This window comes from Herpailurus yagouaroundi, unplaced genomic scaffold (genome assembly GCF_014898765.1).
Source record: "Herpailurus yagouaroundi ecotype Mexico unplaced genomic scaffold, PumYag 246, whole genome shotgun sequence".
NCBI classification, from domain to species: Eukaryota; Metazoa; Chordata; class Mammalia; order Carnivora; family Felidae; genus Herpailurus; species Herpailurus yagouaroundi.
This window is the reverse complement of record NW_024412463.1, coordinates 3,946,110-3,959,186: the sequence shown is the minus strand read 5'-3', so window position 1 is coordinate 3,959,186 and position 13,077 is coordinate 3,946,110. Positions and strand designations below refer to the sequence as shown.

General features: G+C 51.0%; 1 protein-coding gene across 6 annotated transcripts in view; it reads right to left on the bottom strand.

Moving 5' to 3' along the window:
* Window positions 1–13,077, bottom strand: part of TSHZ2 (teashirt zinc finger homeobox 2) — a 456,301-nt gene that overhangs the window by 176,499 nt on the left and 266,725 nt on the right. For 2 of the 6 annotated variants that reach the window (XM_040460026.1, XM_040460027.1), the window contains exon 2: window positions 9,967–13,039. In XM_040460026.1, coding sequence (XP_040315960.1) covers window positions 9,975–13,039 — 3,065 coding nt within the window. In that variant the 3' untranslated portion in view covers window positions 9,967–9,974. Of the gene's footprint in view, window positions 1–2,465; window positions 3,096–8,032; window positions 13,040–13,077 lie in introns of those variants that run through there. The other 4 variants (XM_040460030.1, XM_040460029.1, XM_040460028.1 and 1 more) reach the window with 3 other exon arrangements.

The following is a 13,077-nucleotide window of genomic DNA, read 5'->3' as shown; positions in this document are numbered from 1 at the left end:
TCTCTCAATGACTTCTCATGGCACTTAGGAGGAACAAAATAGAAAGTTGTGAGGATGTTCGACAAAGCCCTGGCTTGCCTCACGCCCTCACCCCACTCCAAACACTCCCCTACCCCTCCAGCTCCAGCCCTCCGCACTGGCCTTTCTCTGAATCAGATGCGCCAACCCTTCTGTTTTCCTGCCTGGGATGTTCTGCCCGCAATTTGTCAGGTGGCCGGCTCCTTCTCAACATCCTCCTTTTCCGCCCCTGATCCCCCTCTGTTTAAAGTAGGTGGCCCCGTCATAGTCTCTCACACTACGTTGTATTTCCTTGGCAGACCCGCTTTCCCGGGGCTCCGAGGATACGAGCCGTTAGTATTATTCTCAATGTGTATTCTCTGATTAGAATGTAGGATCTGGGTTTCTTTTCTTCTCGGGGTGTAGCCCAGCACTCGGGACAGAGCCCGGCACACAGCAACTTCTCCAAGAGCATGAATTAAAGGACAATTGAACGAAGGTCTCTGATCGTCCTGCCACAGAGAATGCGGGATGGTTCGACTCATTCACCTGCAGGCGTCTATTGACTCCGTTCCCATGGGCATGCGTACCTTGAGAAAAGGCATGTCTTAGCCCTCGTGACAATGTTACTCCTCTGGGCAAATCATTCGACAGTGGGTTGGGTGGGAATGTTTCTCACCTTCTCGTACTTTTCTGGGCTGCACAGAGCCCGAAGACGCCTTCCTCCACTTGGGGCTTCTCTCATGCTGCGCTCTGTGCTCAGGGTTTCACGCGCTTTATCTATTCCATCTGCCTCACTGACGAGTGACACACGCATTATTGTCATTTCACACATGGCGGATGTCAAAGAAGGTTATGATCACCTCCTAGATACTGTCCCTTTCTCCCTCCCTTCCTTCCAATATTTATAGAGTCTGCATGGACGAGCTAATCAGGTGCAGCCCCCAGCCTCCTGGACCTTAGAGGCGGATGCCATCTCTACCTCATAAACCAAAGGCTTCGGGGGGAGTCCGGGGCTTCACCACTTCAAAGCCCTACAAAGTCAACTTCATGAAAATGACGTTCACCTACTTCAATAAAGCAAACCTGTTCTGAACATCTATCTCGGAGGTTCAAATGATAAGTTTATATACCTGAGCAGGAGCCATCACATGTGTATCAACCGGCTTCTCGGCCCCATCGGCATCCCCTCTCTGCCATCTTCTCCCCAAAACACGGCTCTAACCATGCTGAACCGTGTGCGTTTTCTGGAACGGACCTCCCACTCAACTTCACTTACAAGGCTTCCCTCTTGTCATTCCTTTTAACCACGGGGGCCTCCCCCTTCTCCACCAGCTGGCTCCTTTACTCATTCCAGGCAGCCTAGATCTCTGCTCATTTGGTCAGATGCCCTTGAACCCTCTTGTCTCCCACGGGATGAGTACTTCCCCTGGAATAGCACTGAGCTCAGCGTAAGTCTTGGTGATGTGACGTCCTTCCTCCGCAATGGACTGTCCGTGTTCTGAGGGCAGAGCCGGCCTCTGTGTCGCTTATCACCGTAGTCCTTGCACGGACCGCAGCCCCCAACACATGTTTACTGCACGAGGCACGTTTTCATATTTGTCTTCCCCAGATGGACGTCCCCGAGCCGCACAATGCGACTTGCTTCCAGCACGTTATCATTGCAATTGTCGCGGTTATTAAAATCTTGAGACACACGAGCCCACTCTTGACTCTAGGGCGGCTACATTTTAACGATGATGAGAGTAGCTCTCTTTGAGGATTTCTAGGTGTCTGGTATTGTCCCAGGAAGAGACTCCGCAGGTTTGCTGTCAATTTCTCTTACGACTACGTGAAGGCAGCCATCATGCAGCCACTTGACAGAAGAGCTTTCTGAGGGTCAGAGAGGTGACGTGACCTGCCCTAGGTCCCTCATCTAGAAAGTGGAGATGTGGTCCTGGGACCCAGGTTTCAGTGGCTCCAGAGTCCGTGGACGTCTGCCCGAGTTTAGCTGCCCTATCGCCTCCCTCCTGAGATTTCCAGGCATCAGGACGTCCCTGCGTCCCGAGACTTTGTGACAGGCCTCCCCTCCACTCCGGCATCCTCCCACCTCTCATTCTCTTACATTTCTGGGATAATGAGGTCCTGATTGGTCCTTTGACTTCTAAGCCAGAGCAAATGCTACCCAATAGGGACCCATCTCCATGGTTACCGCACACCAGAGAATGCACCAGAAGGTAGCACAGGGGGATGCAGCAAATACGGGGGAGGAGGGAGTCATAAACAATTAAACATGACAAAAACCTCTGGTGAACCAAAATAGAATTATTTGACTGTGAAATCGAGTAATGTAGCATTGAAAATAACATAACCTGAAACATCAATTTTTTTTTCCCCTCCATAGATGAAAAAATACCAGATAAACCCATGCATGGTGAAACTGCCAATATGTTGGAGGGCCCCAGTGGCAGGAAGTTGTCTCAGTCAAAGGTTTGGGCTTTTGGGATAATACTGATATCTTTTTTTTTTTTTTTTGTCCTCCCCCTGCCCCTCAAAGGGCAAAGTAACTTGCCAATAACTCGGGGCCGGGGTTCCCATCTCACACTTTTCCTACTTTGGTGCAGCGCCCGATGGAATTTAACGCAGGCGATGCCAGAAAGGGGCTGAGAGACGTTTCGGGCAGAATCGTGGCTCAAGGGAGGGAAGTCATTCATTCGCCCACACTTGGTTTCCAGCCCTGCAGCCGGCGCTCGCTGTGATCTTGGGGATCACGTCACCTCTCTGAGGCTGGTTTCTTCACCTGTGAGCTGGGTGTCCGTCAGAGTTGTTTGTAGAGTTTTGGGTTCAGATTGATGGAGACAATACGTGGGGACGACCCAGTACAAGAGCGGGACACCTTAAATGTGCCATAAATGTCAATCCTCTGTCAGTATCGATCGCGACAAGGGCAATAGTGGTAGCGGACACAGCCAAGCACTGTTTGAAGCACTTTCTTCTTACCACCTTTAATCGACCTCGTCCCCATCATTATCCGCATTGAAACTCCAGCGCAGACCTTGCGAAGCATGGCCCAGCCACTGGTGATTTTTAACTCGAGCAAGTGGACTTTTTCAAGGTAGCTGGGGGCACAGAGGCAAAGCAGAAGTCAGAGGGGAAGAGATGCACGGTACTGCGATGCTCCGTGCTTTCTCGGGGCCCCCCCGAACACCACCGGACGCTTCCATTCCACTGCCTCCCCCGCCACTGCCCACCCCCAGCCCCCCACCCCCGCCACCGCCCGGAGCTGATTTAATTAAGTCTGTACACATAGGCTCTCCTTCTTTCTTCAAATAAAATGGCACAATCCATCCCACATCTTGATTTAAGCCTTAAGCAAACAGAAGGGGATTTTTTTTTTTTTTTTTTTTTTTGAGGTAGGTGATCAAGGCGGGAAATAAAGAGGAGAATGAAATTCATCAAGGGCTCGCGTTGCGGGCCAGACCCAGCGCTGAGCTCTGCCCAGGCACTGTTTTAGCTAATCCTCCACACGAACTGCAGAAGGAAGGAATCGTATTTACTGCCACCCAGTCTCTGCCAGTCTTTCTCGTCAACTTGAACACGGATTTTGGTTTTGAATTTTCCCAGCATCGCTAGATGACCCCAAATGGAACGCCCTCGGTGCCCCAAATATATGCTGTATCTCCTACAAGTAAAATAAGTAAAGATAAAAAAAGAATAAAAAACCCAAAGAAATGAAGACCATTCCAGGAGAAAACCACCACCACCACTTTCCACATAGCCCCGGCTGCCTGGGCTCCGGGGCGGGGTGCGCGCTCTCAACAGCAGCACAAAGTTCTCTAAAGTCCCCAGAGGTGATGGGCGCCTTCAGCTCCTGGCATCCCGTTTCCCCGCCAGGCGAGCCTCATGTGACATTCACCCTGGATTTCATGGGAGAACATGACATGCCCTGATTTGCAACAAACTGTTCTCTCAGAGGGGAGAGTCAGGGAAAGAAAGCAGCCCCCCACCACCTCCTCTTGTGGTCTCCTTAACATGATCTCCGTGGCCTACATATCATCCCACAAACTGCCCTGCGAGTCTTGCAGGGCGTGGCGTCGAGACTGATTTAAAATCCCTGCATTGCTAAAACTGCATTGTTCTTCATCAAGTTGAGTCATTTTTATGTGAAGTGTCAGGATCCCTAACAAATAACTCCTGCCAGACAAATCAAGTTCCTCGTCTTAGAGCCGTGGCTAAATAGTTTATAGCTTTAATCTGCTCACCGAGGTGTGCAGTCTATGACAGTAATTATAAATGCAAGGAGAAATTATAGCTGAATGCTTTAACTGCATTAGGAGCTGTTTGATGAACAATCATGAGTGCCTGCTCGTTGCCAACAATAGAGGGCAAGTTAGTGTCAGTGCATTAGAGAGATTTCAGTTCTGCATGGTGCTTCTTCCCATTTACCACAGAATGTCACTTGTCTTCTATAAAGTAGAAAAAAAGCACCGTGGAAAGCTTTAAACTTGATAGTTAAAAAAAAAAAAAAAGACAAAGAGAGAAATGCAGGGGAAACTGTTTATCATTATGACTTTTTTTTTTTTTTTCCCCGCCTGTTTTGTTTGGCGGCTGGTTCGGTTTCGAATTAGTTCACTGAAGGTAGCTGCTTGTTTACTTACGAGGGGCCTTTAAAAGAAAAATCCCTCCTCTAGCCATTTTCGAGAAATCTTTATAGACAAAGACTTTGTTACGTGCAGGGGCAAGTTCAGCATCGGCCCAGGCAGAAGATCTGGTGATCGCGCGTGTGGCCCCCCACGAAGTCCTTCTCCCCATCTGTATCTACCTAAGCTAATGACACAATTCAGCTCTTTATTTTCCCCTCCTCACTTTCGCGGAAAGACGTTTTTAATTTAGCTGAAGAATTACACAAATGTATTTTAAAGACATAAATCCATATAAAAAATATGAGCTAATTAAAACATTGCACTCCCTGTCGCTCATGGATTTTCAATTTAGCGAAAGAAAAAAGAATTGCATCTGGTTAAATGAAACGATGATACTGTTGGCAGATTGGAGTAAATGAAAAATAATGTTACTCTATATTAAAGCACCAAATTATACACGTCAGGATTGAGATTTCGAAGGTCCCAATGAGGAGGAAAGTGCAACAGAGAGGGGGGCCAGCCATGTGCGAGGGAGTCGAGCCAGATCGCTTGCATGAAATGAACGCATTCCAACAGGCTACACATTTGTTTCTTGCTGCGTTGGAAATGCGCGAGTCTTGTAGCCGACCCTGTTCCTGAATTCTCAGTTTGCTTCCCTCAAGTGAGAGTCAGGATAGTGATCAAAAAAGCAAAAAAAAAAACCCCAAAAAACCAAAAAACCAAAACAAAAAAAACCAAACTGTACATGTGAATTTTTACTGGAATTTGGGTCATTCCTTGGTTAGACGCTATATGGCAAATGTACAACTGCCTGACAGGACAAGGAAATCATGATCAAGAGAGCAAGATTTGCTTCGCCCTGCGGGCCAGTTCCAGCACCCCCCCCCACCCCAGTTTCAATATCTGAAACTCTCTCGGTGGAGAAGCTGAGAGGCGGTAAAAGGTAATGAGTGTCAAGCAGTCCCGGGCTGAGTCCGCCTCTGCCCTTACTGTGCGCTCTTGGACAAATCCCGAAACGCTTAGAGCTCCTTGCAAATTAGGATGATATGAATAACCATGCGTGGCTCGCAGAAGAGGCCAGGAAGTGGGAGTTTTGCTGTCATTTGCTATCATTATGATCAAGTAGCAAGTGGAGGCTTCCACGGGGCCACCTGGGAAGAGCCCACGCGTCCCACATGCTGCAGGTGCGGCTGAGGAACGTGGTGGAAACCGGCAGGGACGGTGGAGGACTAACTTTTCCTGTGAACCTACCGGTTGCCAGGCTTTCTGGGAAAGAATTGCACAGGCCTAGTTAATTCTCAGAGTTTTCTAGGACGGGAGGACTGTGTCCACATTTTATAGACCCAGAAGTGGGCCAGATCTTAGAGATGGTGGATGCATCCTGGGCAGCCTCGGAAACCACCATTCATTCCCCTCCTGGGCTCCCCACCCCCCCCCCCCCCCGGGATGGGGCAGACGCCCCTCCCGTGTGCTCCACTGACCGTTTACCCCAGAGCTGCCCATCTGTGTGTCTGCCGTGAGCCTCCAAGGCAGAGTCTCGTCCCGGTCACTGGTTTATTGCCCGGGATCAGGGTGGTGCGTGGCCTGGAGCGATAGCCTTCTGGGTAGGTGATCACGAATGAGTGAGGTTCCGAGATTGTGGGAATTCACCCCGAATCTCTCTGCCTCCTCTTCCTCCCCCATGACACGGTGGAATCCAGCCCTAACTTATAGGGCTGTTTGTGAGAATAAAGTGAAATGATGTTTGTAAAGCACTTGCCACAGGGCCGGCACATTTGGCTACTATAATCGGAGGGTCTACTGGCTCCCCATTAGGCGTCCATTGCTGAAGAGTGGCTGGTGCGTAGTAAAAGCACAAGCAGTGTTTGTTGTAAGATGAAAGAGACTCAGGGAGGGGAAGCAGGGACGAAGGGAGGGAGGGAGGAAGGAGGGAGGTAAGGAGAAAGGGAAGGAGGAAGGAAGGGAGGGAGGTAAAGAGGAAGGAAGGGAGGAATATTCCTCTAATGGATGAAGGAAAGGGCCATGTCTCTTACAGACATTAATGAATCCAGCCCCTTTGCTCTTTCCAGAATGCCATATAATCCATTTGTGAGGGTTGCCAGATTTAGCAGATAAAAATACAGAATGCCCAGTTAAATTGGAATCTCAGATAAACAATGAGTCATTTTGTTTGTTTGTTTGTTTTAGTAAAAATATGGCCCATGCAATACTTGGGACATGCTTATTCTACGAACTTGTCATTTATCTGAAATTCACACGTAACTGGACATCTTGTATTTTATTTGGCAAGTTTACATGCTGTTCACCCTGAAAGTGTGTCTTTCTCAAATCGCCCGCAGCAAAGGTGGCTGCTTCTTGAACTCGAATTCATTCTTGCCCCCCATTCCGGGACGAGGTGTGCCGCTAACCTTGCACGCTGCGTTACACGGAAATGACCGTAATTTCAAGTCTTTATGCATTTTAGCCTCGTTGATTTGCTCTTTGTTTAATTTCTGTTCCTCGAGAGCGTGCGGCTTTTAAAGGTGTGTACAAATACCGACCGAAATTGTTCTAGAACACTCCTGTCCTAAAACAGGGCTGCACAATGTAATGTTGTCTAATTAATTTTTAACGAAAAGTCGCCTTTCCTATTTGGCCGAGCACCGTGCAGGGTTCAAGACCTATCTGAGAAAGGAGAGAAAATTCGGGGCAGAATTTGCATCTTGCGGAGAACACAGACACGGCAAACTCCTAATTCTTCCGTAAACTCGTGACCACGCTTTTCTCAAACATCGTGTCGTTTGGTACAACTTGTGGTACCACGCGTACCAGCTAAAATCAGAGCGCCGGGTAACTGCCATCTCGTTTTGTGATCGTTTAAAAACATCTATGCATAATTCTAAGCATTGGGCAACGTACTGAGTGTTGTTCTAAGAGAGGACATGCCTCCCGAGGTGACCAGAGCATCACAAAGCCGTCTCTGCGCCAAGTCGGGAGCTACTCCGGCAGATTGCCTTATCTTTAGTATTGACCCAAACACACCACACACGTACATTCCTCCTGCTTTGAACGAGTCTTAAATACTCAAACTTGGTTTTCTGTCATCCTAGCTCGAAAGCACAGCATCACGGTGTTTATATAAGAACGGAGCTTTGGTTTCATACAGTGACTTACTCTGTAATACGGTGCTTCAAAAGTCCAAAGCCTGCGGAGAGATGAGAAAAGAGCTATCCTGTCTTTGTATTTACCTTATTTGTTAAGGGCCTTTCGTGTAGGTTTTTCCAAATGATCAGTTTACTTTTGCTTCCTCAGAACAGACATGCACGATTCCGATTTTGACTAAGGCTTTCTTCTTCTCCCATCTCTCTATTTACATACCGCGATGTTTTGGCAACGATATTAATTTTTTTTTCCAAAGAATGATTACAAACCTAACAGGTGGACAATTGGTCTTTATTGTAGCACAAATAAACATTGCCTATTGGTCCTCTTGACCATGGTTTGGACCCTGCCACTATGGGATTGGAAACATCTCTCTTCTCTCTGGGTATTCTGTATATATCCACCTTTTTTTTTTTTTTTTCTTTTTCAAGGACCAGAAAAGTATAATAGCAAGTTACATAAGATTTAAAATGTTATATAGCAAATAAATAGAATGTCGCCAAGCCCCGAGCTCACTTAGAGATCCAATAGCTGAATTTTGGCTTTTCTTTCAATAGTGTGAGCTGAACAAATCATGCTTGGAAAGCAAGAGATGAATCTGCTGGTTGCACATTTTAATTATCGTGATAAAAACATGCAAACAAAACAATAGTCTTCATTTGCGCCCACGTAGCCATTGGACCTATAGGATGGCTTCCCCTTTATCAGAAGCTCTTAGATCTTCTCACTGAGGGGACAGGCCCAGATTTCCACCCTTTCTTTCATCCTGACCATCCTCACGCTCGGCAAGTCTCCCCACCTGACGTGAGGGGAGCCCAAAGCCGCACCCACATAAATATCCCTCCTTCCGCTTGGGAAGTCTGCCAGTGCTCATACCTTTGTGGCTCGATCTGAAAGTCTCCTATGTAAAAACAAAGGCTCTGACGATGGGGGGGGGGGGTGGCGAGGGTGGATACAGTATTATCGGCTATTCGTATCTTACTGTGAATGAACTGAAGGAACTAAGCTGTCACCTAGCGTGACATTGACTGGACTGGTAAGTGCTGAGGCTGTAAGTCAGGTCGGGTCCCCGTCCGGGGCACGGCCCGAGGTGGGGGGACAACTTGAATATGTGTGGAGGTCCTTCGCATGTGGCGGGGGGGGGGGGGTCATGCTGAAGGGGAGAGAAAAGGAAGTAGACAAAATACAAAAAAGAGAGATGAATGCATTGGGTGAAGACCCAGCCTTGAAAACAGTTGACACGGCCGGTGTGGCAAGACTGCCAAGGCATTTGACCTTGGCCTCTGTCCTCTTTCTTGGAGGTGACATAGATAGTCTGGGCACCAGTGACTATACAAGGCACAGAACTTCTATGATACATGATGCAAATTATCTGGATGCCGCGGGACCCCATGTGCATTGGCAATGGGCGTTCGGAAAGTCCTTTGTTTGTTTAGGTAAAATAAACTCTCGAGGGCATGCAGCGCATCTATCTTTGTTAAGGGTCGACGCTCATATTAGTCTATCCTAAAGAAAACCGAAAGATGAGAGAAGAAAGTAAGCTTCCTCTCTCTTCACCCCAGTGTTCTACAGTGAATATTTTTCTGCCGTCTGACTACAGGCCAGATGCCCTTTCCTAGCAACCCTAACAGAGGCGATAGACAGAGGGACGGGCGGGGCAGGTATCAGCAGCGATCGCTGAAAGGAAGCTGCCAAAAGCATCGACTGCAAGCAATAATTGCAAAGTCCACGAGCTGATTAGGGAATCTCTGCACAGCGGCTGCCCCCAGGAGCTCTGCAACGCCCATTCGGTTGCTCAGCCTTCACTCACTCCCTACGTCATCAGCATCGCTATGGGAAGGCGAGGGGGTGAGACGGGACCGTGGCGGTGGTGGGGGTGGGGGTCTGTACGTATTAATTAAAGTGAGGTGTAGCCTCGGCTGGAGGGCCTTGGGGTCCCTAAGGGGATCACGCCTCGTGAGGCGGTAAAATCTGCGCGCGCCAACTCTCTGAACTCGTGTCCGTCTGTTCACCGACTCTAATCTGGAGACATTGGGAGAGCGGCTAGGATTTATCGCGTTCTAGTGTCTCATGCAAGTAAGTCCTGCTCCAGCAGGCTCCTGTCCTCTTGGTACCGGGAGACGTGGGCTGCCTCTAAGCAGACCCACCTCCCAACAAGAAGCTCCTCACAAGGCTACTGTCCCGTCACCTGGGAGCAAACCCATACCTGAAGAGCTATTCCTCGTCCACGTCTGTGACAAACTGAGAGTGGTGTTCGGGTGACTTGGCGTGCGTTTTGCTCAGGTGGAGTTTTACTGCGTGTTTGCTCGCAAATGTCCGACAGCACAACTTACACTTGAACTTAGAGTCTGTGTCCTCTTCGCCAGCTACGGTTTCCGGAGACCTCTGAGCCGACGACACCCGCGAGATCTCTTGCTCCGCCTTGCCTTGCTGTTCTACCGCCATGCGGGTCATGTCCTTCATTTGGAAACCCAGGTGCGACTCCAGGTGGCTGATGTAGGTGGAAGGGGTTCTAAACTGGGAGGCACAGTCACTGCAATAAAAGACGGGGTGTCCTTTGTCCATGTTTTTCAGGAACTTCGTCCCGCCCGTTTTCCGAAGTTGGTACTTGACGTTTGCCAGCCAGTGGCTGATCGTGGTCATCGAGAGCCCCGTGAACTTTGAGATTTGCATTCGCTCTTGAGGGCCCAGGTCGGACAGCAGGTACTTGCCCTCGGACGTCTGGAACAGACTCGAGGCGAACTGCGCTTGTAGGATCAGGAGGTGCTGAGGGTTCCAGTTGGACTGCCGGCCCTTCCTCTTATGCAGGGTCGAGACCTCGCTGGAGACGTCCTCAAAGCGCCTGACATCCATTTCCAGCTTCATGGGGGTGCCCCGCGAGGAAGCGGCGGGCTTTGGGGTGGTGGCCTTGGGGAGGACCTTGACCATGTCGGCGATGTCAGATAGGGCGTGCTTCTGAGGTGGGGACGTACAGGATTGTGCTTGCGAGGACTCGGCTTTCTTGCTCTTGGACTTGGTCAGGTCGATGGGCTGATCGTTGCTCTCGAACAGGTAGCGCCTGGACACGCTGGCCGGCCGCGTGGGAGCAGGACTCAAGCCCGGCTTGTCCATGACGCCGAGACTCGGCCTGTGGAACATCGACATTGTGCTTGAACTTGGGCTGGAGCAGGAAGGGGAGCGCAGGGGTTCCGTGGCCTTGCCCAGGTGATTGTTCAGGACGGACTGCAGGGCGCTGAGTGGGTTGATGCATGGCAGGGCCGGGGCACGCGTGGGCAGGGCGCACCCGTTGCTGAGGGAGTGCGCTGGCTCGAGGGGCGGGCGTTTCTCGGGCTCGCCGCCCTCCTCCACCAGCCTGGCCTCCTCCTTCAGGAGACCAGGCTCAGCCTTCTTGGACTCGGAAGGGGTTTCGCTCTTGGAGAAAGCATCCCCGTCGCAGTGGCTGAAAGGTGAGGCCTCTTCCTGGGGACTTTCTTTCCCACACTCCTTCGCGACCTCGTCTTTGTCGTCTGGCTCCTTCTTCACTTGAGTGTATGGGGCCAGGTTGGTGGGCAGGGAGACCAGTGGCATTACTTTCCACTTTGGGGCAATTGGCCTCAGCTTGTTGGTGAGGTTAGGGCGAATCTGCAGGACCTGGGATCCCAAGGGCAGGGCAGGCTTGGAGCCCTCCGACAGCTGATAGGCCGCGTGGATGCTCGGGTACGCGCTCCAGCTGGGAGCCCCGTTCTGGGCTTTGTTGATGGCCGTGGTGACGGTGTTTTCCAACGACTTCAAAATGTCCCCTCCGCCCTTGGAGCCGTCTTCCAAATCCTCCTCCCTTAGATACTGATACTTCATTGTAGGGTCTAACGGCTTCTGGAGAGCGTCTTCGTACTCCTCGCTCTTCAGGACTTTCTCATCCTTGCTGATCTCCTCCGGTTTTTCCTTTTTGCTCTCTCTCTTCGGCTCGGTTGTAGAGGCCGCACGGTCAGAGGCAGAGTCACCCGACGGCCTGGGAGCCAGCGAATCGCTGTTTGGGGCGTCCGACAAAGCCTGCATTTTCTCCACGGCCAGCGGGTCCAACACCAGCTGCTTCCCTTTCTTGGAGGCAGAGCTGGTGACCTTGAGAAAGTGCCCCGTGACCATCATGTGGGTGGTGAGCTGCTGCAGGGTGTCGTGGGAGCTGCCACACTCCATGCACTTGAGGATCTGGGACTTGCAGGCCTCAAACTGCCAGGTGTAGCTGGCGCCGTTCTGGTAGCCGTAGCGGTTGTTGGACGACAGCTGCAGGCCGGCCGTCTTCTGAGAGGAGAACGACTCCGCAAACGAGCCCGTGGTCGAGTCGGGGGAGCAAGGTCGGTTGACGTCGAAGACGCGCTTCTTGGCCGGGGTGACTGTTTTCGACGAAATGGTGGGCACTGGCTCCTTCAAAGGCACTTTTTGGTAATGTTTTGTTTTTATCATGTGGACGCTCAAATCTTGGAGGGAGTCGAAGGAGTCGCCACAGAACATGCATTTCAGAACCTTCTGAGCATCCTCCTTGTCCATATCCTGGAAAGCCCGTTTCCGGGGCTTGGAGTAGCCTGTGGGTCTCAGCTTGTCCTTTTTGCGGTTGTCGTCTTGGTAGTGGCCCGTCTCATTCATGTGCACGGTCAGCTCCACCAGGGTGTCGTAGGCGGCGCTGCACTGCCGGCACCGGAACCGGCTGGCCCCGGTGAATGCCGACCCGCACATCTTGCCGCTCTGCCGGTACAGCTGCACTGAGCTGAACAGGCTGGGCTTCCCCACGGATCGGGAAGGCAAGTTCTGCTGCAGGCTTTTGGACAGCGCGTCCTGATGCCAGTCGAAGTCGGTCTTGCTGCTGCCGTTGCGCGGGTCGCAGGGCCGCCTCTCGCCGCCAGACAGCTTGAAGCCGAGGCCCAGGCCCGACCAGTAGGAGTCGGACAGGATGTTGGCGTAGACGGCGGTCATTTTATCCATGCAGTTGTGGCTTTCGTTGGGAGGCTTGGGGTGCGCGCTGGCTTTCTTGTCCGCGGTGTCTCGACCGCAGACGCTCTTGACGTCCGACACCTGATCGCTGGCATCGCTCAGCAGAGACTCGTTCTCCACGTCCTGATTGGACAGGTGGCTTCCCGGAGAGTTCTGGTAGCTGAAGCAGCCTTTCTGCTCGGGGCCTGTTTCTAGCTCCTCGTCTGTCCCCGGGTCATTGCTGCCCTGAAGCGGAGCTACTGAACCACTGTCCTCCTCTTCCTCCTCTTCTTTTATTTCCTCTCCTTCCTTCAGCTGCTCCTCCTGGGCGTAGCCTGCAAGAGAAGTAGAGGAGGATATGAAATAATAGTGG